Source organism: Sabethes cyaneus, chromosome 2 (assembly GCF_943734655.1).
Source record: "Sabethes cyaneus chromosome 2, idSabCyanKW18_F2, whole genome shotgun sequence".
NCBI lineage: Eukaryota > Metazoa > Arthropoda > Insecta > Diptera > Culicidae > Sabethes > Sabethes cyaneus.
This window is the reverse complement of record NC_071354.1, coordinates 50,775,869-50,802,708: the sequence shown is the minus strand read 5'-3', so window position 1 is coordinate 50,802,708 and position 26,840 is coordinate 50,775,869. Positions and strand designations below refer to the sequence as shown.

Sequence of the window (26,840 nt, the reverse complement as noted above, 5' to 3'; positions counted from 1 at the left end):
GTACGAATTTGTTACTTTTATTTGAATATATTCAAAAGTATCCAGAACAACAAAATTTATTATATTGATTCTATGTTGAAAATGCATCTTTTCCATTAAAATACATTATTTAGTAATGAAAATGTCCGGAAGCTTCAGGTAGACGTGTTTAAAGATACTTTCACCAACAATTCATAGAATTACGCATGCCCTCGATATTCAAAACGCCATATCTCCCAAACTACCAATATTATTTTTTCTAGTTAAGTGATTCTTATGTAGAATTTTCTGGCGAACATTTTAAGCATATTTATTTGAAATAAAATTGGGGATGTTTTGAGATATTTGCATTTTTCGTTTTAAATTGCAAAAAAATGAATGATGGTGACTAATTAGATAAAAACTGATAACATCATTCGATTGTGCAGCCAAAAACCCATAGAAAAAGTATATTGGCATGTCTTCACATCAAACTGTTTCAGATATATTTAAATCAGAGAAATGACTTTTTTGAAAATCTGTAAAAAAGGAAGTAGTGCCACTGCTAGGGGGATTGATCAATCGGCGTAAAACTTCGGGAAATTGGTTGTGGAATCGGAATGATCAATAATGGCAACTTTGGTTGCAATCGCTGATGGTCGAATCCAAACCATGTGTACGTTTGAGATGGAATGACCCATATTAGGCTTACCTGCTACCAAGGCCGGGTGGCTCAGCCGTCTGCACAAAATCTATTTTGAGGTCTGGCATCTGGGAACCACGCAGCATCGCACCCCCTAGTTTAGCTACTCTATAGAGTATTACCTGGTATGGCCGCGTGGAGGCTAGGTAGGAGCTTGGGCAGGCAAAAGCTATATTGGTCGCTTTCTCGTGTGCCTTCCCCATTTCATACCCTTGAAAACCTTTTAGAATATTTCGGCAAAAAAGTTAGAAACCATAAAATTTCTAACAAAAACGATCTTAGAAAGCATTTTATGGACGAGGGGGATCAAATTAGATAGTGATAAAGCTGTACGTGAATCAGCAGACCGTGGCACTAGCACGATCGACTTTACGGATTTGTCGGTTGCTTCCATCACTCCTGCCCCCCGTCTAGCAAAGTGGTGGCTTTATTTGTCTGGTTTCCAACCGACAATAACAAATGCTGATGTTACTAAAGGAGTATATCTCGCAGTCTTAATCTTAATAATGATGATACTTTTGAGGTCGCTCGTTCGGTTTTAAAAGGAACTGATTGATCGAAACTAACGTTTTTGTCATTCAAAATTGGATTGGGCCTTCCTGGTCAACGGGCTTATTATTCCGGGAATTTGTTAACATGCCAAAAAAACAGATATGTTGGATCGACGCTAGGAATAAATCCACCCGAAGCTGTTTAACTGACTCTTCGAAAACAATTTTAGTTCGTGAAGATCATAGTGCTCGCACTTCTGATAATATGTTGACTTCGTTCATACGCTCGAGTGACTCTTCAACTGCTATGTTGGATGTGAGAAATCCTTTAACAAGCATTATGGAAGCCCCTGATCCCTCCGACACAGTCGTGCCTGCTGCTGATGATAGGAGACACTGCCCCACTCGTCCTTCTACCTACTCTGCTGCAAGATGGCTCACTTCACAACTGAGAGTTGACCACAGTTCACCACCGAGACGCGCTACATCATGCATCATAAACCCCTCTATTCAAAACAATTTACTTTTGTGGCTTTGGAGCTCCAAAAGCGGCCTTATAGACGGCCTTACCCATTAAAAAGGTAATATAGAATTTAGCTTGAAGGAAGTATAATGGGAGCCTGAGAAAACCCACGCTTAAATTACTTTAACATCGAATGGCCTGATTCTACTAAAATTCGTGAATTCGATATCAGTCTTACAGCGTAAAACTGGACAAACACCTGTTCTATAACGCTAGTTCTCTGAAAGTAATGAGCGTAATGAGGAACCGGCATTCAAAATATAGTTTCTGAAAATCTGGAATCTAGTACTATCGAAGGAACCGATTTTTAAGGTCACCACATTCTAGGAACCAGTACATTCGGAAAATCAAAGCTCTGGTGCTACATTCGTAAGAGAAAACCAGGTGCGTAAATCAAACCCGTTTAAAAAACTGCGTTAATTCAAAAATCACCAAAAAGATAAACTTTTTAAAATTCAAAAGTCGCCGAAAAAACCGTTTGAATTTGAAAATCGTTAAAGATAGCGCGTTATTCGAAAAATAATGTGAAAAAAACGCGATAATTCGAAATTCGTCATAAAAATAAATCGTGTTAATTCAAAAATGGTCATTAAAATATCGCGTTGATTCAAAAAGCGTAAAAATAAACTGTAAAAAAAATTGAAATTTGGGTACAATTGCGGCTAGTGATGTCCGATTACTTCTCGATTAATCGAACTAATCGATTATCTGTTAAAATAATCGATTAATTTTTAATCGATAGCTTTATGTTCCGATTATTAGATAATCGATTACCTGGTCGATCGATTATGCCGGATTTTTTAAAATTTTATTATTTAACAATTTCTAACAAATTTAATTTATTACAGTGGCTGGCGTTTAGCTACTAAATTAACCACACGCGATTAGCCAGTTAGTTGGTTTCGCTTAGTTGGTTTCGAGGTACGATGCTGATCTAACAAACTGGTCGTCGTATTCGTATGTTCAAATCTCGGCTAGGCGATGCTCCTAGATAGAATCAGTAGAGTTGTTGCACTAGCTTCGTAATTGTCCTAATAGCCCTTTAATAATACTGATGTGAAGTCTGTCGATAAATAGGGGTCAAGTCTTAAGCCCTGGTATCCAGCTGAAAAGAAAACAGCTCAAGAAAAAAACCTGCTGTTTACCGACGGTGTGGCACGCTAGAATTTCAGCATAACGAACATCTATTTTCATTCCGCTTTCACCAAAACTGGATAAACTGTTGTCGTATTTTCACTCATTCAACAGAAAAATATTATATGATGTATAATATATTACAAAACCGCAATCCGCAAGAATATTCATAAACTGCATAAATAATCTTAAACTGCCATCATTTGGTACAGCCAGCAACAAGTTTTGTTACCCGATTTAACATTGCCTTAGGGCGAACAGGCCATTTTTCGTATGCCAGTGCCAGTGATGTCGGTTACGCACCAAATATATGGGAGATGACAACCTTGCCATCCTGTTGCTATTTACCGACCAATCTGATGGAGTTCTTTTAACGTTAGTTGCATATGAATCAATTGAACAACAATGGAGATAGAGCCGAAAGTGTAACTGCTAGTATCCTTATTTTTGGTATCGGGACGTAAAGGTTATAACCAATCGATTATTTCGACTAATCGATTATATAGCGCCGATTAATCGATGTTGATTATTGGCCGCCCAAAAAGTAATCGATTATTAACTAATCGATTAACTGGAAAAATCGGACATCACTAATTGCGGCCCTAATGCTACGATCCTATTAACTCTAAGAGCCTCTCCCAGCTGAGATTCGAAGCTGCGAACAGTGGCTTGTTAGATCGTCCTTCGAGGTCCATTCGGAGTTTTCTTCGCGATTTATGAATTTTTTTGCGATGAAATATTTTTCGGGTACCTAATTGATATACTCGGAAAAAATGGAGAATCTTCGGAGAATTGGTACCTTCGGAGAAACATCTTTTGAGGAGTTGGGTTTTCGTGTGGGGATTACTATACAATCATTAAAGCACATGTAAATTAGTCCTGGTTTTTGTAGATCTTTATTAAGATAATATATTGACCTACTTATCTACATCACCAAACCCAAAAAATTTATCAGATAGAGAATCGTCTTCTATGTCACGAGAAGATTTTTGATTTTTAACACTCTTACTTTCCTTGGCCTTTTGCAGGTTGATTGCCTTTTCCGCCCACAGCCGTTTCACCATATCGTGCGAACATTTCTAAAACGATAAGAAAACGTCAATCGCATACTTTTACGAATTATTTCATTAAACGCATACCTTATACACAGTTCTCCTACAAGCTTCAAAAATCAAAGGAAGAGCTTCTTCTTTCGGAGTGTATACATTTTCTTCCTTTTCCGGCTGTTGTTCGTGGTTATGCTCGTTTCTCCGCTCGAACGTAAGATAATCGTTACTTACGCTAACCACAGCCGAACAGTCAAACCTCCTCTTGTTTGCGCACCGCCAATAAGTGGTTCGAGGAGTGAAACAAGGCGTATTGTACCGTTCACCTTTGTAGATCATCGTAAAGTATGTTTGGCGGGGACCTTTCTCGAAATGAAAAGATTCTGGGTATGAATCGGCCAGCACCAACATCTTTTCCATCTCGGGGACGCTATATACTCTGCACTCCTCCGGTATGTCAATGGGGCTATGCCGTGTTCCTGCTATCTTTTTCGTGACTCGTTGCTTGTCAACTGTCTCAGTGCGTTTTGAATCATCTTCTGCAATGTTATTGCAGTCATTGATGTGTGCGCTTCGTTCAGATTCATCAATTGTTTCATCCAAGTTTGATCCATTTCCAGTGCGTAAACTTTTCTAAAAATTGAACAGAACGTTAGAAATCTTACAGTTTTAAATACTTTTCAAATAGCTAAAATTCACTCACCCATGCAGACAGGCTTTTGGTTATTTTAAATAGATCCGGTAATGCTTGATGAGGTGTAAAAATGGTTCCCTCCTTAACATTGATTTTCTCGTGGGTATGGTGAAACCTTCGTTCGAATGCTGTATAATCATTGGCCACGGTGAGGTTTGCTTTACAACTAAATCGTCTACGATGCGCACACTGCCAGTACGTGTAATGGACTCCATAGTGGGCCGAATTAAATCGTTCACCAAAGAACACAAGAGTGTAATTGATCGAACGAGCATTCTTTTCGAAGTAAATATAGTCCGGATATGATTTGGCGAGAACCGGATTGCTGAAATCATTTTTGCCCACAACTTGCGTATCAATCGTTAAATGGAATTGGGTTGGTTGTTCCGAGTCGCTTTCTGTATTGTTCGTAGTGTCACGGTTCTTATCCACGTGTGATGAAGAATTTTTCGTACAATTACGAGCTATTTTCGATGGTTTTGTCTTTTCAACTTTCTTCATGTTGGCCCTTTTCTTGGATCTAGTTGCATTTTTTACAACCTTCGTATCGCTATCAGTTCCTTCTAATTTATCTGCAATATCATCTTCGATGATTTCAACAGGGGGGATTGGTTTCTCGTTACCGTTCTCTGTATTGTTCATAGAATCACGTTCATCCTCCGCGTATGACAAAGAATTTATCGTAGAATTACGAGCTATTTTTGAAGGCTTTGTTGTTCCAACTTTATTCTTGTTGCGCCTTTTCTTAGATCTAGTTGCACTTTTCATCGTATAGCCGTCGGAGCCGTCTAATTTATCAGCAGTATCATCTGTGATGGCTTCGACAGGGGTTGGTTGCTTATTATCGCTCTGTGTATTGTTCATAGTGTCACGCTCGTCCTCCACATGAGACGAAGAATTTTCCGTAGAACAACGAGTTATTTTTAGTGAGACTGATTCATCGTTTTGATTTATGTTGGACTTTTCTTTCGATTCAGGTGGACATTCTACAACCATCTGGTCGCCATCGGTGTCTTCTAATTTATCAAAAGTATTAACGTCTTCGTAAACAACTTCGACGGGTAAACTTTTCATTGATTCATCCAGTGCCTCAACGATATAATCGTCGAGGTCGTCTGTATTTATTTCTACGAATTCTGTAGAATTGAAGACTTCACCATTGAAGCTAGACTCTTCTGAAAAGGTATTAGAGCACTTTTTAGTTGAGCTAGCAGGTTCAGAAGTCGCTACTTGTCCACCACTCTCTGATTGCCGCTGTCTGTTGTATCTCTGGAAATTTTACAAAAGATTATTTAGAATAATTTAGTCTACGAACTGCAGAATGATTCACCTTTTCAATATGCTGTCGACAGATTTTGAATATATCGGGTAGGGCCTCAGCCGGTTGAAATACCACTCCACTTTTTTTTGGTAACAAAATCCCGTGCGAATGAGGGCGTTTTTTCTCAAAATGTTTGTAATCGTTTGTGCAACAAATTCGAGCCTTACAGTTTAGCTTCTTTCGATAAATGCATTGCCAGGAAGTTATTCGAGGTGTAAATAAAGCCGAATTATAGTGTTCTCCCTCAAAAACCAGATCGTAGTAGATGGATCGTGACCTTTTCACAAAGTGGAAAAATTTTCCGTATGATTCGGATAGAACGAGCATTTTATTTAGCGCGGATAATCCGATTAATCTGGTTGGTATCTTCGAATACCCAGTTACCTTCGAATATTCGTCTTCCATATTCACACCCTCCAATACTTCATTATCAGCGGCTCCTTGAGAACTAATAACTGCTTTGTTTTGTGTACTGGAATTTCCAGGTGATACGACGGTTTCAACTTTAGCATTCGATATCTTTTCGTTTGTCTGGCCGTTGCCTGATGTTTCCCCAGAATGTGTTGTCTCATCCTGTTTTGTATTTTGGTCTAGAGCTTTTGAATCTACCGATTTTTGACAATTATTTCTCATACGCTTATCGTTTTCTTGACATTGTATTTTAAATCTATAAAACTCTTCTAGCGTTGTAAAACATTCGTAGCATACCACTGCTTTTGGCTCAGTTTTACGATTTACCTGATATAAAAAAGACACTTCGGTAAAATTTGCTGATTGTTAGAATTTGGGATACGAAACAGCTACGGGAGGAGTGGAAAGAAATGGGGTTATCTGCTCAATCTTCAACAAGGGCACAATTTCAAAGTGCACGTTTGTGGGAATTTATGAAGCCGGTTTCGCCGAAGGACAGTCTTCAACGGATCAAATATTTACACTGCAGCAGATCCTCCGAAAGTGCCACGAAACAGTCCCCACGCACCATTCGTTCGTTGACTTTAAAGCCGCATATGATACCATCGACCAGAAAGAAATATGGAAAATCTGATGTAGGAAGTTTATATATTTTTGATAGAACTAAATGTAAACTCGATTATGTGAACTATCTTAAGCAAAATTAAAATTACTCAAATTGAGCTTTTGTAAACAATGGTCAGTAATTCATACAGGGATTTTTGAAAAAATGGGTAATACTATCCCAAACAGATTAAATCCGATCACCAAGAATGTAGATGGTCCTACAAGGTAGTAGTTAAACGAGAAAGGACAGCTAATGAGCTAATAGTAATAACAAACTGTCCGAATACTTTTTTCACTGCATTTTTATGCAATTCAAACTATATGAACACTATCATCAAAATGGAAAGCTCTATCCCTATCTATCTTGCATCTAAATATGTTTTAGTTAAACAGTTTTAAAAAGTATGTGTTATCATTCTAGGCAAAAATGAGCAATATTAAAAGAAAAATTTAAGTACGAATACTTTTTTGGTTAACTGTAAGTACTTGGGGTAAAAAGGTCTAGATCTATCTTATCGCAGAAGATGCACCGTTTGGTAGCGACCACAATTGACACTCAACCGTAGATGCACGAACAAGTTTTAAACAAAACAAACTGCTTACCTCTATTCCAACAAGCTTGATCAATTCTTCGACTCTGTTATCTGAAGGATTTACCCGGGAATATATTGCCACTCTGTTCCACGTTTCCGTCGCACACAGGCGGCAAACTGCTACATGTTTTTTACTCATGTTTTAAAAGTTTTAAAAACGAGATCCAACATTAATCAAACAAATCGCAATTCCGACCTTTGATGTTGATGTTTTCGTTTTGATTTTGATGTTCGTTCGACAGCGACACAGAAAAGCGATGAAACCCAAATTTACGTATTTTCCACTCAAATTCAGTGTTATCAGTTCGCAACCACACACTGAGAAAACTTATTTTTTTAATAGAGCTTGCTAATTTGCGGTTGTGTTTGTGGTTTGTTTTCCTCTCGGTTTTCCCTAGGGTTTTCCTCCAGTGTAAAAAACGTCATGGAAAAACCAACAGCAGCAGCAACAAACCGCTTGTACGTATACGCGACATAGTGTGCGTACGGTAGCTCTCAGCAATCTCAATAGTTTCTTTTACCGTTTTTGTTTTGTAACCGCACAGAACAGAAATGGAAGTAGAAATCCAAACACGTACATGCTACTTTCTACAGATACTAGCGCACCTATCCAGCTTTTTACGAGCCATAATGGCGGGCGTGCTCGCAATATTTGAACAGCATTTTTGTCATTTCCCCAATACACCGCACGTTTTCTTTCCGCGTGTTCACGGTAAAACTACACTCAGCGAAATTTACATAAGATTTTCATAGGAAATACTTATGTTTTTTTGCCAAAGCAAAATACTATGTTAATCATACGATTTTATAATGATAATCAATCGAACCACGCTTATGGTTTTCATACATCCTGTATCGAAGAACATAGCGATTTCTTATGAAATTTCATATTTTTTCAAATGCATATCATACGATTTTTTGATGAAAATCAATCGAACCAAGCTTATGATTTTCATACATCGTGCATCGAAAAACATACAGATTTCTTATGAAAATTAACATTTTCTCAAATGCAAATCATACGATTACGATATGAAATGTTAACATATGTCGTATGGAAATTATAGCGGCCCTGTATAACTTTCATAAAAAAGACCAATAATTTTCATACGAAAACTATATGATTAATGGAAGAATTTTCTTATGAATTTTAATACTTTTTATATGGTTTTTTATAGTACACACCATGAATTGTGTATTTATGAATCCCGCACTACGCTCGCCGAACGTGGTGATAGGGAACACAACAGTTATCGTTCTTACATAAAAAATTATCTATTTACCGACCCATTTTGGATGTAATGTTGCCAATCTAGGCAAGGAAACATTGTACCCAAAATCGGCTGGGAACAAGATAATTTTTAATGTCATCAGAACGATAGTTGTCGTGTCCCCTATATCACCGCGTTCAGCGAGCTTAGTGTGGGATTAATAAATACCTAATTCATAGCGTGTATTATATGCACCCGTGAAGCATTTTTTCTTGTTCTTACGTTAAAACGATGTAAATACATAAACTGTAAGTCTATTTATAATTCATATATTTATTTTTTTAATTTTTGTATTTATTTTTCCTTTCAAAGTAACAATATCTCAATTTAAGATCTAATTAAATTTCTATTGCTGATTTCAATCCGTTTGGTGCTTTAGTTGGAGTTAGCACAGTGTTCAAACCAAGAAGAACTTGTAGCCGCAAGTCTGAAAGAATTAATGAAAAATATTTAAATTTTATATATGTATTAGCAATTTGATAAAATAAGGCACCATCAAAATTTAAAAGTACTTTTGTCCAAATTTTATGTACCTTATTTTTATCGGAAAATTTTAAACCCGTATTTTTTTAAAAATACTTTGCAAGGGTGGTGTCCTCGAAGAAGTTTATTAATAAAATAATAACAATAGGGTAACCTTGAATTCAGCGAATACGAACTTTTTTTTAAACAATTAAAAAAAATCTTCCAGAATGTTGGAGAACATACTAAAATAAACAACTTTGCTGAATATAGTAGGGGAGAGTAGTCAACAGTGAGACAACAGGAACAGTGAGTCAACGGGATTAGTTACGTCATAAAACATTCAAGATCCATGACATTTTCATGGAAAGTGAAGTTTTTGAACCTACATCGCATAATGTAGTTTGAGAAAAAATTGTTGATTTTTTTATATATTTTTCAATAAAAATCAGTTTTGGGGGGGTCAAAGTAAATTTTTTTGCAATGATTTTGAAGTGATTGCCAACAACAAAATCTATACCTATAAAGAAGGATTTCTGTCTGTCTGTCTGTCTGTCTGTCTGTCCTGTGTTCCTTATAGAATCAAAAACTACTGAACCAATCGGCGTGAAAATTTGCATGTAGAGGTTTTTGGGGCCAGGAAAGGTTTTAGTGATGGTTAGAGACCCCTCCCCCCACTAAGAGGGGGGGCTCCCATACAAATGAAACACAAATTTCTGCATAACTCGAGAACTAATCAAGCAAATAGAACCAAATTTGGCATGTGGGTGTTTTCGGTGACAAGAATTTATTCTAGGGTAATTTGAGACCCCTCCCCTCTTTATAAGGGGAATTATAACTCCTCTCCCCTTTAAGAGGGGGGGGGTTTCTATACAAATTTCCTCATAACTCGAGAACTAATCAAGCAAATGGAACCAAATTTGGCATGTGAAGGTTTTCGAGGGCAAGAAAATTTTCTATGTTGAATTAGGACCCCTCCTCACTTTAAGAGGGGGGGCTCCTGTACAAATGAAATACCAATTTCCTCATAACTCGAGAACTAATCAAGCAAATGGAACCAAATTTGGCATGTGTGTGTTTTTGAAGACAAAATTTTTTTCTATGACGAATTGGGACCCCTCCCCACTTTAAGAGGGGGGGGGCTCCTATACAAACGAAATACAAATTTCCTTATAACTCGAGAGCTAATCCAGCAAATGGAACCAAATTTGGCATGTAGGTGTTTTTGGAGGCAAGAATGTTTTCTATGATGAATAAGAACCTCTCCCCACTTTAGGAGGGGGGGCTCCTATACAAATGAAATACAAATTTCCTCATAACTCGAGAACTAATCAAGCAAATAGAACCAAATTCGGCATGTGGAGGTTTTTGGAGACAAAAATATTTTCTACGGTGAATTAGGATCCTTCCACACTTCAAGAGGGGGGGCTTCTACACAAATGAAATACAAATTTCCTCATAATTCGAGAACTAATCAAGCAAATGGAACCATATTTGGCATGTGGGTGTTTTTGGAGGCAACCATTTTTCCCATGATGAATTAGGACTTCTTACCTTTTTAGGAGGGGGGGGGGCTCCCATTCAAACGAAATACAAATTTGCTCATAACTTTAGAACTAATCAAGCAAATGGTACCAAATTTGGCATGTGAGAGTTTTAGATGGCAGAATTTTTTTTCTGTGGTGTATTACGACCCCTTTCCCTTTTAAGAGGGTGGGCTCCCGTACAAATGAAATACAAATTTCCTTATAATTTGAGTACTAATCAAGCAAATGGAACCAAATTTAGCATGTAGGAGATTTTTGAGTCTTGAATTTATTTTATGATAGTTAGAGACCTCTCACCCCTGTGGTAGGGGGATATGGACTCTCATACAAATAAAACAGAAATTTTTGCGAAACTCAAAAACTAATCCAACTCGAGAAATTCGAGACTCTTCCATAAAACATTAATCAATAACAAGACCACAAAAACTATCTATAGTAACACTAGATCATTCAGGACGAGCCGGTCGCGAGTGTTGCCGCTGACCCGCCGTCGGAAGCGCCGCCCACTGGGGGGCTTGCAAAACTCGAGAAGTGACAAAGATCATCCGAGATTCATGATTTATGTACAACACAGGTTAATTTGTGGCAATACGAAGTTTGTCGGGTCAGCTAGTACATATTAAATTAAAATTACTGCATGGCATCACATAGTAATAAGAGTCAAAATTTGAAAAAATATGACAGTCGAATTGTTTGCTAATTTCGCAAGTTCACTATTTTTCATAAAACATTCCTACTGGCAACGGTGAGACACAGAGACGTGGGTGACACTGAGATAGCTTTCGCCTTGCAAATTTTTAAATTTTTTTTATTCAATTGCAAATCAATCCATAGGGATTGACTGCAAAGAATTCTGAAGTGTAAGTTAAAAGTCAGAAAACCAGGATTTGTCCTTTATATGAGTACTAGCTGACCCGACAAACTTCGTATTGCCACAAATTAACCTGTGTTGTACATAAATCATGAATCTCGGATGATCTTTGTCACAATCTCGAGTTTTGCAAGTTTCTGAAGAGTTCAACCTTAGATGATTCATTTTGGCAGTTACGTAACTATGAAAGCATCCCAGGTAACCAATAAGCATCACCAATGCTATTCAAATATAGGCCAATAAGCATTTAGGTCTTAAATGCTACTCAAATGCTATTTTGGCAAAATATACAGCTGATATACATTACTGATAACCTTCTTATAGTGCTGACAATGCTAATTTACAGCTAATTACCGACACGAAGTATTTGAATACAATTTTGGATGCCAATTTACAACAGTTATGCAGTCAAAAGGCTGATAAACAGCAACCTGCAGTATAAAACGCCAGGGATGCTAATAAACTATTGATTTACTGCTTATACTAAGGCGACATCCATTTAGTACGTCACGCAAATTTTGACCAAAATCAACCCCCCCTCCCCCCGTTGTCAAATTTCGTCACACATTCGTGACCCCCCCTGATAAAGTACGTCACGTCACGGCAATCCCCCCCCCCTTCACAACAGAAAAATTAAATATTAATTCCAACCTTTTTATTTAAAGCTATCAAATGAATTTCAGCAAAAAAAAGGAAAATTTTCGAGCTTATAAGTCATCGATTCACGGATTTTGAAGATGATCTTCAATTGCTGCAATCGGATATGCTTCAGAAGTCGCTGATGTGCCGTCGATTAATGTTTAGCGCATATCTACGCCCTTTACATTCATCCACTCAAATTCGTCTGATCTAGTTGAAAGAATCAGGACTTCCAGCTGACGTCTTGCAGCAACACGCCTTGGAAGAACTTTTCTAAGGGACTTTGTCATTTTGTGTATTTCTTCAATCGTGTAATCATTCAACACTACCTTAAATGCGAAATTTAATCCGCAAGTGGCTTAAACCCTATCCTTCAGAGAGCTTTTGAGTGAGGGGCAGTATAAATTATACCGAAAAACCTTAAAAGCAGCCGTGGAAGTTTTTGTTCATCGATTGAGTTCAGCACGAATATCAAGGGAAAACATTGCCGTGGGTCTCTGGTAGCGTCCCGTAACCCTTCAGGAGTTTGTGCGACTGCTATTTGCGGTTGCAAAAATCTTTTAGGCAGAGCGGTACTCAAGCAGCTCTTTAGCGGTGTACTGCATATTTTGTAAAGCCTTAATGGAGAGTTCATACTACATAGAATAAATGAGTCCTGTTCACACATATATGTTCAAAAAAGTGTTCATTCAAAAAATTTAACTATTTGTTTTAAAATCTATCAGTACGTTAATTTTATAGAAGCTTTCAATAGTTGTATCTTAAAATGAAGGCTAAATTATAATTTCCCGAATAAATTTTCCATTTGATTTTTTTTTCATGTGACGTCAAATAACTTCATACCCCCCCTCCCCCCTACGTCACAAATCGTCACGATTAGGTCAACCCCCCCTCTCCCCTATAAGCGTGACGTACTTTATGGATGCCCCCTAATGCTTATTGGTTACCTGGGATGCCAGATACGCTGATTTGCTGCTTATGTTTATACTTAATGGAATGGGTAGTTTAATATGCAAATTTGCAATTTTTCCTCACTGTAAAGTAGAAAACCACTCCCATGTCCCCTCATTGCACAGCCAGAAAGCGGATAGTAATATTCGCCATGATTGTACTACATTTCGCCAAAAATCATTTTGCGAAAAACCTTAAGCGGAATGTACCATTTCAAGGAAAACTTTTTTGTGGAAAGTACCATTTCGCGATCCTCTCCTTACTCGCTGTCGCTCGTTCCAGGTAGACCTAGGAAAACAAATAAACCTAGACAGTAGTGATTTCTGCGGGGAGTTGCCTCCCCCCAGTGGGCGGCGCTTCCGACGGCGGGTCGCCGGCAACACTCGCGGCCGTCTCGTCCTGAATGATCTAGTGTTACTATAGATAGATTTTGTGGTCTTGTTATTGACTAATGTTTTATGGAAGAGTCTCGAATTTCTCGAGTTCGATTAGTTTTTGAGTTTCGCCAAAAATTCTGTTTTATTTGTATGAGAGTCTGTATCCCCCTACCACAGGGGCGAGAGGTCTTTATTAACTATCATAAAATAAATTCAAGACTCCAAAATCTCCCACATGCCAAATTTGGTTCCATTTGCTCGTTTAGTTCTCGAGTTGTGAGGAAATTTGGGGAGAGGTCTTAATATACCATAGAAATAATTTCTCCAAAAACCCCCACATGCCAAATTTGGTTCCATTTGCTTGATTAGTTCCCGAGTTATGAGGAAACTTGTATTTCATTTGTATGGGAGCCCCCCCCCCCCTTCTTAACCTTCCTAGTGCATTGGGGTCGACCCATCGGCATGCTTACAAAGGTTGATACTCAGTAACGGAACGAGCTAGAGACTTGAAATTTTCTGACTTTTCCTAACTTTGGAAAACTAACATTCTTAGGGAGTTTCAGCTTTCAGCGACATCTAGAAGAGCCACAGCAAAAAAGTTACATATGCATTTTCGAAAACGTCGAAAACGACCCAAGTTTTGAAATTGCTCTCATTCATCTATTTTCAATCCGAATTTCGTTTTCTTTACTTCATTTGAAAGGTACAGCACTCGTGCGCTAATTGCACGTCCTCTAATCGCACCGTCCGCTAATTGCACGATAGTGCAACTAAAAGACAGTTATCTGTCAAAACCCACGTGGGCTCCTAGGTGGTTGCTATAAACAAAAATGCAGCGTTGCCGAATAAAATCACTCTCTCTCTCTCTGTATAACGTAGACATATCACAAACAAATTAATTCAAATTCTGCTAAACATTGACGAATTGAACACATATTCATTATGCTTTTGGTTCGTTTGTTAAGATTTGAATGTTCTTCCCAGAACCAAGCGCAGGCGTGAGCGCATGTGAAGAGTTCTTTACGGTGATAACGCATCACGCTTTACAATAAATATTGGCAGCCATCGTGCATTTAAAAACGAAATTCGCTAGTCGCATCGCTTCATTCGTGCAATTAGCGAACGAGTGCTGTATGCCCAATACCTGGCACCCAAGGCCACTTCTACGTCGGTTCCGGAACACCCACTACCAGGACCCGGGGGACATTTTTATACTTTTTGGCTTGATAAAATAAGACTAGTGGAAGTACAATGGGGACATTTCTGGACCCGAATGGCCACTTCACCATCGGTTCCGGAACAATCGGTACCCGGTTTTTGAGGACAATTTTGAATTTTAGAATGATTTATATTGCGACACGTCAAATTTCATCACATTGATAACATAAGACTATTGAAAGTATAATAAAGACATTTTGTAGGCAAACGGCCACATCAGCATCGGCCCTAGAACATCCTGTAACCAGTTTTTGGGGACATCTTTATATTTTAGGATAACTCATAATGCGACATATAAAATCACATCGGCTTAATAAAATAAGACTGAAAGTAAAACAGTGTCATTTAGAAGCCAAATGGCAACTTTACCATCGGTTCTGGAACATCCGGTGCCAGTTTCTGGGGACATTTTTGGATTTTGCGGTACCTCAAATCACATCGCGTTGATAAAATAACTGTGGAAGTACAATGGGGTGTCAGTCGCATATAATCCGGTACCCGGTATTTATATTGAACCTTAAAACGGGGTAACTCGGGCAGATGAATTACCCTGGAACCCAAAAATGTCGCCAAAAACCGGGTACCGGATTTTATTGGTACACTGGCATTAGTGTTATTTTATCAAGCCAATGTGATTTACTCTTAAATGCCTTTGGACACTTTACTTTTTGTTCTTACAAAGTATAAAAATTACCTTTTTGCCGACCGGTTTCGGGTAAGTAGTTACCCATCTACGGGGCCGAGTCTTGGACTCTAACTACTACTTACCCTACTTACCCGTTCGGGTAACTACTTACCCGAAACCGGTCAGCAAAAAGGTAATTTTTATACTTTGTAAGAAAAAAAAAGTAAAGTGTCCAAAGGTGTCCAGAGTCATTCTAGTTCTTACGTTAGCACGACTACGTAATTGAAGTCCAATGTGATTTGATGTGCCGCAAAATTAATTATTTCAAAATATAAAAATGTCCCCCGGGACCTGGTACTGGGTGTTCCGGAACCGACGCAGAAGTGGCCATTAGTCAACAAATATTCCCTAACATACCTTGGGTGCCAGTTTTTGACCATAGTTTTCAAACGAGGTAAAGAAAACGAAATTCGGATTGAAAATGGATGAATGAGAGCAATTTCAAAACTTGGGTCGTTTTCGATCCCAATGCATAATGTGTAACTTTTTTCTAATGCATTAGGAACGTTAACGAATGGAGAGGTCATAATTCGCCATAGAAAAAACTGCAAGGTATACAACCCTAAGGGTTATACGAAAGGATGACGTAGGACTATATCAGATCATTAGATCAGAGACTAATGTAAACTGCATTTCAGGCATATGTATGTTTATAAGAATCTGTGAGTGCCATTAAGAGCAAAAGTGAAATATTCAGATTAAATTCTTCATTGAATGCAATGGTGGCTTTGACAATACGTGGACGGGGGTTCATAAGTACAACGCCTGCAACCATTAGGATATAGAATTTTTTTTAAAATCACTTGTGTGCATCGTAAAAGTTGAAATTGTAATGAATGACCAGCCTACAGATTATTGTAATAAATATGATTATGCGTAGCTTGACATATTCCAATAATCTTACTTTAACTCTCTTGTGGCCTTTAAAAGGGCCATTGGTTACAAGTAACATTAAAGCCAAAGTACGTTCATCGTAAATATGACGTACCATTCGAATGTCCTTCTTTTTTAACATGAATGGCAATAGGTACGTAAGGTAACGGCGTCGATTCACTATCTTTTGCTTCGAGAAGGTTGAACTAGTTTACTTTCACACGTTACCGCTTTTTACATAGCAGAAAATATGGCACATACGCAAAAATTTCTGTTTTATTTGTATGAGAGTCCTTATCCTGGGTGAGGGGTCTCAAACCATCATAAAATAAATTCATGCCTCTAAGAACCCCCACATGCCAAATTTGGTCCCATTTGCTTAATTAGTTCTCGAGTTATGAGGAAAATTGTATTTTATTTGTATGGAAGCCCCACCTAAACAGGGGAGGGGTCATAATTCATCATAGAAATAATTCTTGCCTTCTGAAACCTCCACATGCCAAATTTGGTTCCATTTGCTTGGTTAGTTCTAGAGTCATGAGAAAATTTGTGTTTCATTTGTATGGAAGCCCCCCCCCCCAGATAACACAAAATCGTAATGGGAAGTTCACATTAAAACGTTTTCATGTCAATTTAGCATTGGAATTGCATAATGATTAGAGTATGTCAAATCGAAATGAATAATAAGTTGTTTTGCAGTCGTGCGTGTCTTCATATACAATTTATGACTGTGAATTGTAAAGCAGGATAGACAATTGCAATATTTGATTATATCTTAATCATATATTCAGGAGTATTTAGTTGCGTGTTATAAAAACTGCGCAAAATAAAATTACAAATAGCTGTCAAAATTTTCGCACGTATATCGCCTCCACTTTGGTACATATATGTTCTTATATGGCGTGAAATATAACTTTTTCGTTCAGATATGATCTTGTATACCCCAGTTGCAATCGAGATATACAAACCAAATGATTTACTGGGCCCCTTCCCCTTAGAAAGGGGAAACGGTCTCAGTACACCATAGAAAAAAAACTCCAAGGTATGCAGTCCTAAGGGTTGTACGAAATGGTGACGTAGGACTATATCAGATCATCAGATCAAAGACTAATGTAAACTTCATTTCTAGCATATGTATGTTTATAAGAATCTGTGTGTGCCATTGTTCAAGTGACTGTTTAAAAGAGAAGAGCGAAATATTTAGATTCAATTCCTCATTTAATGCAATGTTGGCTTTGAAAATACGTGGACGGGGGTTAATAAGTACAACGAAACCCCTACATTCTAAATTTGGTTTTGAGGAAATTTGTATTTCATTTGTACGGGAGTCCCCCCCCCCTCTTAGAAGGAGAAGAGGTCTCAGTACACCATAGAAAAAAATCCTGCCTTCTGAAATCCCCACATGCCAAATTTGGTTCCATTTGCTTGATTAGTTCTCGAGTTTTGAGGAAACTTGTGTTTCGTTTGTATAGGAGCCCCCCCCCCTCTTACGCTCCCCTTAAAATTGCTCTCTTACTCCCTATAAAATTGCTGGTCATTTTATCTATCCAACGACATTAAAATTGTTCAGTTTCGTTCAGAAGTTTAGTAGTTATTAGCATTTGAAATCTCATTCAAACGTTACACTTTTATTTTCGTTTTCACAAAGTGCTACCCAGTCCCAGTATAGTAAACAAAGACGTAGTCCTACGTCAAAATCCTGACTTCTGAAACCTCCACATGCCAAATTTGGTTCCATTTGCTGGATTAGTTCTCGAGTTTTGAGGAAATTTGTGTTTCATTTGTATAAGAGCCCCCCCCTCCTACACCCTCCTTAAAATTGCTCCTCCATAAAATTGCTGGTCATTTTATCTATCCAACGACATATGAATTGTTCAGTTTCAGACAGTAGTTCAGAAGATATTACATTTTGAAATCTTTCATTCAAAAGTTACACCTCTATTTTCGTTTTCAGAAAGTGCTACCCAGTCCCAGTGTAGTAAACAAAGACGTAGTCCTACGACAAAATTCTTCCCTGCAAAAATCCCCACATACCAAATTTGGTTCCGTTTGCTAGATTAGTTTTTGAGATATACAGAAATTTGTATTTCATTTGTATGGGAACCCGCCTCCTAAAGGAGAGCGTCCTAAAGGTTCAAACACGCGTGATTGATTTCTGGGATTTCAAAAGCAGTTTTGCGTCTGTTCGAACGCAATGGTAAATTTTCATGAACATATCTTGTGTTTTGAGCATGAAAACTGCTTTTGAATCCCAGAAATTAATTACGCGTGCTTGAGCCTTAAAAGCTCGATGCTCCTGCATCCATGGATGTCGCAGAACTGTTGTAATTCAATACTACCACCGGATGGTCGCAATTATGCCTACAAGCTACTACTTTATCTTAACAGATAGTTACAGTATTATTGAGACTCTACGATCGATGAAGATGATAAAGCCCTCCCTGTATTTCATGTGAAAAAATACGAGCTTTTGATCGCTTTAACAGATAAAAAATATCAAGTTCAAGTTATCAAGTGCATCCCTTGTCATTATTCCATAGTGGCAATGAGAAAACTAATTAAATTTCTAACACGTTCCCAGTTTTCCCTAGTGGCGAATGTTACACTAGAGTTAAAATAACTCACTTCAACCCCACAACATAATACAACAGATAAAAAAGTGCCTCATTTCTTAAAACAAACTATAAATCGTCATCTAAAAACCTTGAAAACTATGTCAATAAAAGCCCAGCTAATTAAAGCAAATCAGGTCACTCCCTCAGAGTGTCTCTCTAAATATATATAAACAAAATAAAAAAAATATGGCTCGTTACAATTTCTGCAATTGAGTCTTAAGAAAATAGATAACTTAATAAACATAATTCTTTACCTATGTAGCACCGAGCAGCAACCAGTTCCATTTTCATCGTGCCATGTTGCGTAATCCGAATAAAATCAGGAATTCTGTTAGCAATTGTTTTTTAAGGAAGTGTCGGTTACTTTAATCGTTTTCCTGCAAAGTAATTTAAACCATTTTAAACAATGCGTTAGATAAATGAGTTCCTAAACTTACGTAATACAAAGCAAGCTCCTCCGTACCGTTTGTTTTTGTTATTCCGAAGGTTCGATCAGTTAGCGAGTTGCGGGAATACCGGCTTCTCTAGCAGCAAACACATCACGATAACAACTACGACCGGTAACAAGTTCCCAAACGTCGTATGATTTGCCGGATCTTCCCGATCGTTCCGTTCATAGTTCCGAAACAGGTTTAGGAAAAGCAGCTCGTAGTATTATACAAACTGCACCAATAGCAACTATAACAGAAAATGGTAATGAAACACGACGTGCCGGAAAAATATAATCCAAAGGCAGGAAACAACTTACCGGCAGATCAACTTTTCCATTGCATTAATAGTGCCGAAAAACAATTAGCTAGCTAAACATTATCCACTCGTTCCATATTGTGTCCCGCAACACGCCGACCGCAAACAAAATGCGAAAAAGATTAAATTCGCAACGTAATATTAAAAATTCATACATTTAAATAACGCGCACAATCAAAATCAAAATTCAAAACAAACGAAACACGAAAACTTTTGACAGCCGACGATTGTTACACGATAAAACAAGACAAAACGAAAAAGTTATAAACAACCCAAAAAATGGGTAATCAACCTGTATTACATACGTCACACGTATGAAATTCAAAATGAACTATTGTGTTTTTCTTCCTGCAGCTTATGAAGTTCTTTATTTTTCGTATGACAATCATACGTTTCGTATGAACGCGAAATTATATTCCATTTACCTGATTCATACGATCCATGTTATGAAAATCCTATGTGAATTTCGCTGAGTGAAAGGAATGTACGGAAAGAAAACGTGCGATGTACCGTGAACCCCCGTTCGTTTGACCGTTTTTAATCTGAACGCTTTTTAATTTGAACCCCGCTGGTTTGCACGATGTGCAAATTAAAAATGGTTCAAATGTCATTCTCAATACGGCATCATTTGTCTTCGCAGACAATGCACATAAACACGATTTGTTTGTACTGATCTAGCGTGTTTAATCCTAGTTAAATCAGTTTCACATTTCGTTTCCCAACGATTACGATAGAAATCCGATCGGAGAATAACATATTCGCTGTTTGCAGCTACCAACTAAACGAGACTAAATCAAACCACCAAAACAATAACAAAGAGCAGGGCGGTCAGTTCAGTCAGGTTTCAGCATATTGAGGGTTGCTAGTTGTTCAAATTAAAAACGAACCCCGTTAGTTTGCATGAGGAATCGTTCAAACGAACGGGGGTCCACTGTATTAGGGAAATGTCAAAAATGCTGTTCAAATACTACGAACACTTCCGCCATTTCCACGAAAACACCCGAACGCATACGAAAGCACACGAAAGCATGTGAAAGCTGCTATGCGATTGGCAGCGAGCGTTCTGTTTATATTGCTGTTATTCGCTGCTATGTGAAAACCTTCCCAAAGAAAAATAAAAACAAAAAAGACTCTGTTACCAGTTTTGATCGCCGAATCGTTCAAACTTCCACTTCTGTTCTGTGCTGATGGGTTAGTTCCCAGAGCTGCCATAAATACAGATATTTGTGCATGCGTAAACTTGGGACCCTGCCGTTTTCTCCGGAATATTTTATATTCTCGGTCTAATCTTTTAAATAGCATAAATAGTTTCCGGAATACTGTGGACCCCCTTTCGTTTGAACGATTACTCATGCAAACTAACGGGGTTAATTTTTAATTTGAACAACTGGTAACCCTAAATATGCAGACACTTGTGTGAACTGGTCGCCCTGTTCTTTGTTATTGTTTTCGTGGTTTGATTTGTTTGCAGTTGCTAGCAGCGAATATTTCATTCTGCGATCGGATTTCTTTCATAATCGTTGGGAAAACGGATCGTGAAACAAATTACACACGCTAGATAAGTACAAACAAATCGTGTTTATGTGCATTGTCTGCATAAGTAAATGATGTTATGTTGAGAATGACATTTGAACCATTTTTAATTTGCACGTCGTGCAAACCAGTGGGGTTCAAAATAAAAAATTTTCAGATTAAAAACGGTCAAACGAACGGGGGTCCACGGTACTTTAAAATCTAGGCACATTAGTAGAGCCAGAAATCACAGAAACTAAAATGATTGATGGGTCCCAAATTTATGCATGCACAAATATCTGTATTTGTAGCAGCTCTGTTAATTCCAATAAAAAAACATTTTTGGGAGAATAAACAAACGTTTTTGTAAAGAGCGGGGGCTGAAAATTGTATAAATGCCCTGCACTCCTAAATGAGTTTACCCATAAATTGGTTGGATTTAGCTAAAACTTGGTTAAAACTGCTCAAAATTCCATTAAAGTATACAAGCTCACATTTTGAGTAGTTTTCCAACCGAAAAATTGGTAGTAGGAACTAAAAAGTGCGTTGTTTGTCGCAGAGAATAATTCAGTTATCGGTAGCAAGTAGCCAAAATTGGTTGAATTTTTTACGCAAAATTTGAGTTTGTACACTTTAAGTGCATTTTGAGTAGTTTCAACCAAGTTCCGACCTATTTACGGGTAGAATCATTTAAGAGTGCGAGTCGAGACGCTGTTCGAGAGCAAACTTGACAATGTTTAATTCGTACGATTGTGAAAAAGTATTCTGAGCCAGTGCCTTCAGCAAATTATGACCGCAAACCACTATAAAAGTTTGAATCCGTTTAGTTATGTTTCATTTCAACTGATCTGCAAAATTAAACAATGTTTACATTTTTACACTCGAACAACAAACAAACATGAATGTATCCATAGTAACTCCGTCAGGGCGAACTCGACGCTCCTCCAATGAATGTCAAAAGATTGTGCCCCTAGTTGTGCCCACTTGTGCTCAATATCCGCCATTATTGCTCGTGGAAAGCTGGATAGGACAGGACGTGACACTATTGTATCGCAAAAGAGCCGATTTGCTGTCAAAAAAGAGCCAGCTTCCTGATTAGCTGATTTCATGCGTGCAACTGTAGAAACAAAAATTAACAAGGGAAGCGCAAAAGTGTTGCTGGGAACCACAGAAGCACTGAAACCATCAAATTTTTAAACGTTACTACTGTGTTACCTGACTCACTCCGAATATGCGTTGTGTTCGCGTGTTGGTTGGTTCGAAAGGTTTCGAAAAATATCGCCCTTGTATCGAAAATATCGTTAATTTTGATCACTAAAAATAACGTAATTAAACGTTATATTTCATGCGCCAGTAGTACGCAATAATTGTATTGTGAAACTGAATTGTTATTTAGGCAACTTTTTACAAATTAGATGCAATAACAAAAGCACAACGTATAAAAATCGTTTGTTATCGATATTAACTGCATATGCGTTATAAACGAAAAAAACGTATGGTTACGTTTTATTTCAATAATACGCATATTCGCAGTGAGCCAGGTAACACAGTAGGATTTTAACAGTTTGCTTATCACCACCCCATCGGCAGGCAACCATGTTTTCGCTGCCAACATCTCGTGTGTGCGAAAATGATATAGCATGTCAGCACTGCGTTTCACTCAACTGCCAGCAGTCTGATTTGGGCCCGCTGTCAAATTTTGAGCCCACGACATGTTGTCGCTGACGTTTACTGCAGCTCGTTATAGAGATGTCGATGGGGTGGTTATCACGGCGTGTTAGCATAAAACAAACTAAACTCAAGTGAAAGTGTAATTCGGCCAAATTGACTCTGTTTTTGTGTAATTGATCACTAAACACTGTTTTACCCACCCCATCGGCAGACAACCATGTTTTCGCCGCCAACATCTCGTGTGTGCGAAAATGAGATAGCATGTCAGCACTGCGTTTCACTCAACTGCGAGCAGTCTGATTTGGGCCCGCTGTCAAATTTTGAGCCCCAGACATGCTGTCGCTGACGTTTACTGCAGCTCGATATGGAGATGTCGATGGGGTGGTTTTACCTGACTCACTGCGAATATGCGTGTTATTGAAATAAAACGTCACCATGCGTTTTATTCGTTTATAACGCATATGCAGCTAATCGATAACAACCGATTTTTTATAAGTTGTGCTTTTGTTATTGCATTTAATTTGTAAAAAGTTGCATAAATAACAATTCAGTTTCACAATACAATTATTGCGTACTACTAGCACTTGCAATATATTTATTTTGCAACGTTTAAGTACGTTATTTTTAGTGATCAAAATCAACGATATTTTCGATACAAGGGCGATATTTTTCGAAACCTTTCGAACCAACACGATACCGCGAATACAACGCTATGCGCAGTGAGTCAGGTAACACAGTAGGACAAGTTGGTTTCTATCATAAACTGCGGCTGCATTCAAGACACTTTTCGATGCCGTAGTAAATTTTGAAAGGAATCGCCAAAACAGTAAACAAGAATAATAAGAAGTCACATGTCATGTCCTGTCCTATTTAGGTGATCTAGAATAATTCTAGATAGAATTAATAAAAGGGCGAATGACGCAAATGTAAACAAAACGGGTGAGAGTTAATTTTTGCAGGACCAGCATAAGAAAATCAACCCTCACTCGGTTTGTTTACGCTGGCGACATTCGCCCTTTTGTTAATTCTATCTTCAATTGGTGTTGTTTCACATTTCTGTGAAAACGAGTCAATTTATATAAGCGTGTAGGATCTTCGAAAATGGGATGGGAGAAGGCGCAGACGGCAGCATTCGTATCGCAAAACCCGCAAAACTTACAACACTGTCATGGGGCACTGTCATCTTTCATAGTTCAAAACAAGAGGCAAAGCTAAAACAAAGCGTCGATTTCCTTAGAAAGGTTTTTAACTTGGTTTTTAATTACATTTTTTTCATGAGTTTCGCTTTTGGCGACGAAATATGAGTAAAACTATTAAAGAGGTGTTCTGCCGTCTCTGTTTGGTGGAAACCCGAAACAGAGTGGTGATATTTCCGAGGGAGTGTACCGTGGAAAACCGAGTCCAAAAATTATTGAAACTTGTTGAAATAGAGGTGAGTAGTTCTCATTAAAATATATTAGTTTACTTATTTTGCATACTGCTAAAACAACCAATCGAACGAAAACGGCCTTTAATTAACTATTTCATATATCAGCTGAGTAATATCATTTTTCCATGCAGCTAAGCTCCAAAACTGAGCCAGATGCCGTGTTGTGTTTTGAATGTCTTGCTACGCTTGAAGAGTTTTATAAATTTAAGAAACAGTGTCATGAAAATGATGAACACATGAAAAGTCTTAATCGAACATCGAACAAGCCACTTCTTGTGGCGCAAGCAACAGACACTGGAATTAAACATACTAATAAACCCAAAATGCACGAAAAAAAGGAACGAATTTCGGATGCAAGCGATATATCACCGAAGAATTTCAATAAGCAATACCAAGCATTCATAGGTTCTCAAAAATTTGATACCAACGTCACGTTCGAGGAAGAGCACGCAGATATAACTTTAAAGGAAGAAGCGTTTTTCAAAGCATCAAGCAAAACATTTGGATTGGCCGAGCTAAACAAAATGCTTGTTCTGTCTGAACCCTACGGAAATTTTCATTTTGAAAAAACACCACGGTCCAACTATTATAATTTGGTTTACAATGGGGAACGCTACAATTCAGCTCTGTTTACCGCTCGATTCACGTACTGGCAGTGTATTTATCGAAAAAAGCATTTTTGCAAGGCTCAAATCTGTTGTACAAACGATTACAAACATTTCGAAAAAAGACACACTCATTCTCACGGGGCGTTACCAGAGAAAAGTGGAATAATCTACCAGCCAACTCAAGCCTTACCCGAAATATTTGAGATCTGTCGAGCGCAATTTAAAAAGGTTAAACATTGACCGTTAAAAAATAATTATATCTATTTAAAGTTTCGTATCTGCTTTTTCTAGAAACTTGGAGGGCAACGGCAAATTGTAGAAGGTAAAAAGAGGAAACACATTGAAACGATTAACACAACCGAAAGTAGCAGTAACGCACATTCAGAATATGTTGAGGAAGAGGTAATCATTGACGACGAACTTCCGAACTCCACAGAGTTCATTGATATTTCTGGTGGTGACGGTGAGTACATTATTGAGACACTAGATGAATCGGAGGAAGATTTACCCGCTGATAATAGTGGCGATTATGCTGCTACTAGTGAAGAGTTGCATGATGACGATGATGCTAATGATAATGTGGTTTCGAAAAGCACACCTGATAGCTATTCGAAAAAATCCAATCCGCCTAAACAAAATCGTAAATCCGTAACAAAACCATCACATGCAGCGGAGAACGATGGCAACAAGGAGACCCAGTTCTATTTAACCATTGACCCGCAAGTAATGGGTAAAACTGATTTCAGCAATCCGGTTCTTGCTGAATCATATCCAGACTATTTTCACTTTGAGAAAAATCCTCGTTCGGTTAATTACACTCTCGTATTCTTTGGTGAACGATTCAATTCGGCTCGGTACGGAGTCAATTATACGTACTGGCAGTGTGCGCACCGCACAAGATATCGCTGTAGTGCGGTACTCCGCACAACCAATGATTACACTGCGTTTGAACGAACACAACATCACACCCACGGGGAAGTCACGGTAAAAAAGAAAATCGTTTTCACGCCTCGTGAAGCATTGCCGGACATATTCAAAATAACCAGGAGTCGATCTGCTTGGGTAAGAAGATATTTGCAATTTTATTGTGAAACATTAAAAAAAAACTTTGTAACAATTAATTTCAGAAAAATGCCGTTGCTAACCAACAGAACTCGGATCAATCAGATGAATCCTCGGACGAAGATAGGTCAGATCAATCAAACTACGGTGAAGATTCCAGCTGTATTGAAGATGATAAAGCGTACATTCGAAAACACAAAAAACAAGCTAAAGGCAAGCAGAAAACCATCCCGAAGGAATGCGTAGTGGAAAGCCTGCCCGTGTTGGACAATATGTTAGTGCTGGCCGATTCATATCCCGATTCTTTCTATTTCGAAAAGAGCCCCCGTTCCACGTACTTTACGCTGATCTACGACGGTGAACGTTATAATTCGCCTCTGTTCACGACACGACACACCTATTGGCAGTGCGCACACCGTAGACGGTTCCAGTGCCAGGCGCAGATTACTGTGACTAACGATTACCTGAAGCTCGAGAAAAGACACGAGCATAATCACGACCAGTTAGTAGTACAGAGCCAAACGGAGTACACCCCGCAGGAAGCGCTTCCGTTGATTTTCGAGGCTTGCAGAAAAATTGCCTATAAGGTATTTATTTTAATAGAATAGTTGAAAGTTTGTGTGATTTATGTTCCTTTTTCTATTTAGAAACGTTCGCGAGACAGGGTAAAACGGCTTTACGCAAAAGAGGCGTATGAAGAAGCGACAAAGAAGGAAAATAAGGATGCTTCATGTGAAACGGCGCAAGACTCATCGAATAATGATGAAATTTTTCTCGAATTCGTTGAAGATGAAGTTGTGAAGAAAAAGAAGAAGAAATAAA

The 26,840-nt window shown here is 38.1% G+C and overlaps 2 protein-coding genes and 1 long non-coding RNA gene across 3 annotated transcripts; 1 reads left to right on the top strand and 2 right to left on the bottom strand.

Annotated features, from left to right (window-relative positions):
- Window positions 1-3,726: 3,726 nt before the first annotated feature.
- LOC128735407 (uncharacterized) lies at window positions 3,727-7,663 on the bottom strand. Its single transcript, XM_053829893.1, has 5 exons — window positions 7,491-7,663; window positions 5,880-6,608; window positions 4,559-5,818; window positions 3,949-4,488; window positions 3,727-3,888 (listed from the first exon to the last, which is right to left on the bottom strand). The coding sequence occupies exons 1-5, from the start codon at window positions 7,617-7,619 to the stop codon at window positions 3,727-3,729; spliced, it is 2,820 nt and encodes a 939-aa protein (XP_053685868.1). The 5' UTR covers window positions 7,620-7,663.
- A 1,419-nt stretch (window positions 7,664-9,082) lies between these two features.
- On the bottom strand, window positions 9,083-19,661 carry LOC128738137 (uncharacterized). Its single transcript, XR_008412075.1, has 3 exons — window positions 19,427-19,661; window positions 19,244-19,366; window positions 9,083-9,178 (listed from the first exon to the last, which is right to left on the bottom strand). It is a non-coding gene; the product is annotated as an uncharacterized LOC128738137 (long non-coding RNA).
- A 4,513-nt stretch (window positions 19,662-24,174) lies between these two features.
- Window positions 24,175-26,840, top strand: LOC128737255 (uncharacterized). Its single transcript, XM_053831859.1, has 5 exons — window positions 24,175-24,351; window positions 24,480-25,184; window positions 25,248-26,018; window positions 26,084-26,605; window positions 26,666-26,840. The coding sequence occupies exons 1-5, from the start codon at window positions 24,220-24,222 to the stop codon at window positions 26,837-26,839; spliced, it is 2,304 nt and encodes a 767-aa protein (XP_053687834.1). The 5' UTR covers window positions 24,175-24,219; the 3' UTR covers window position 26,840.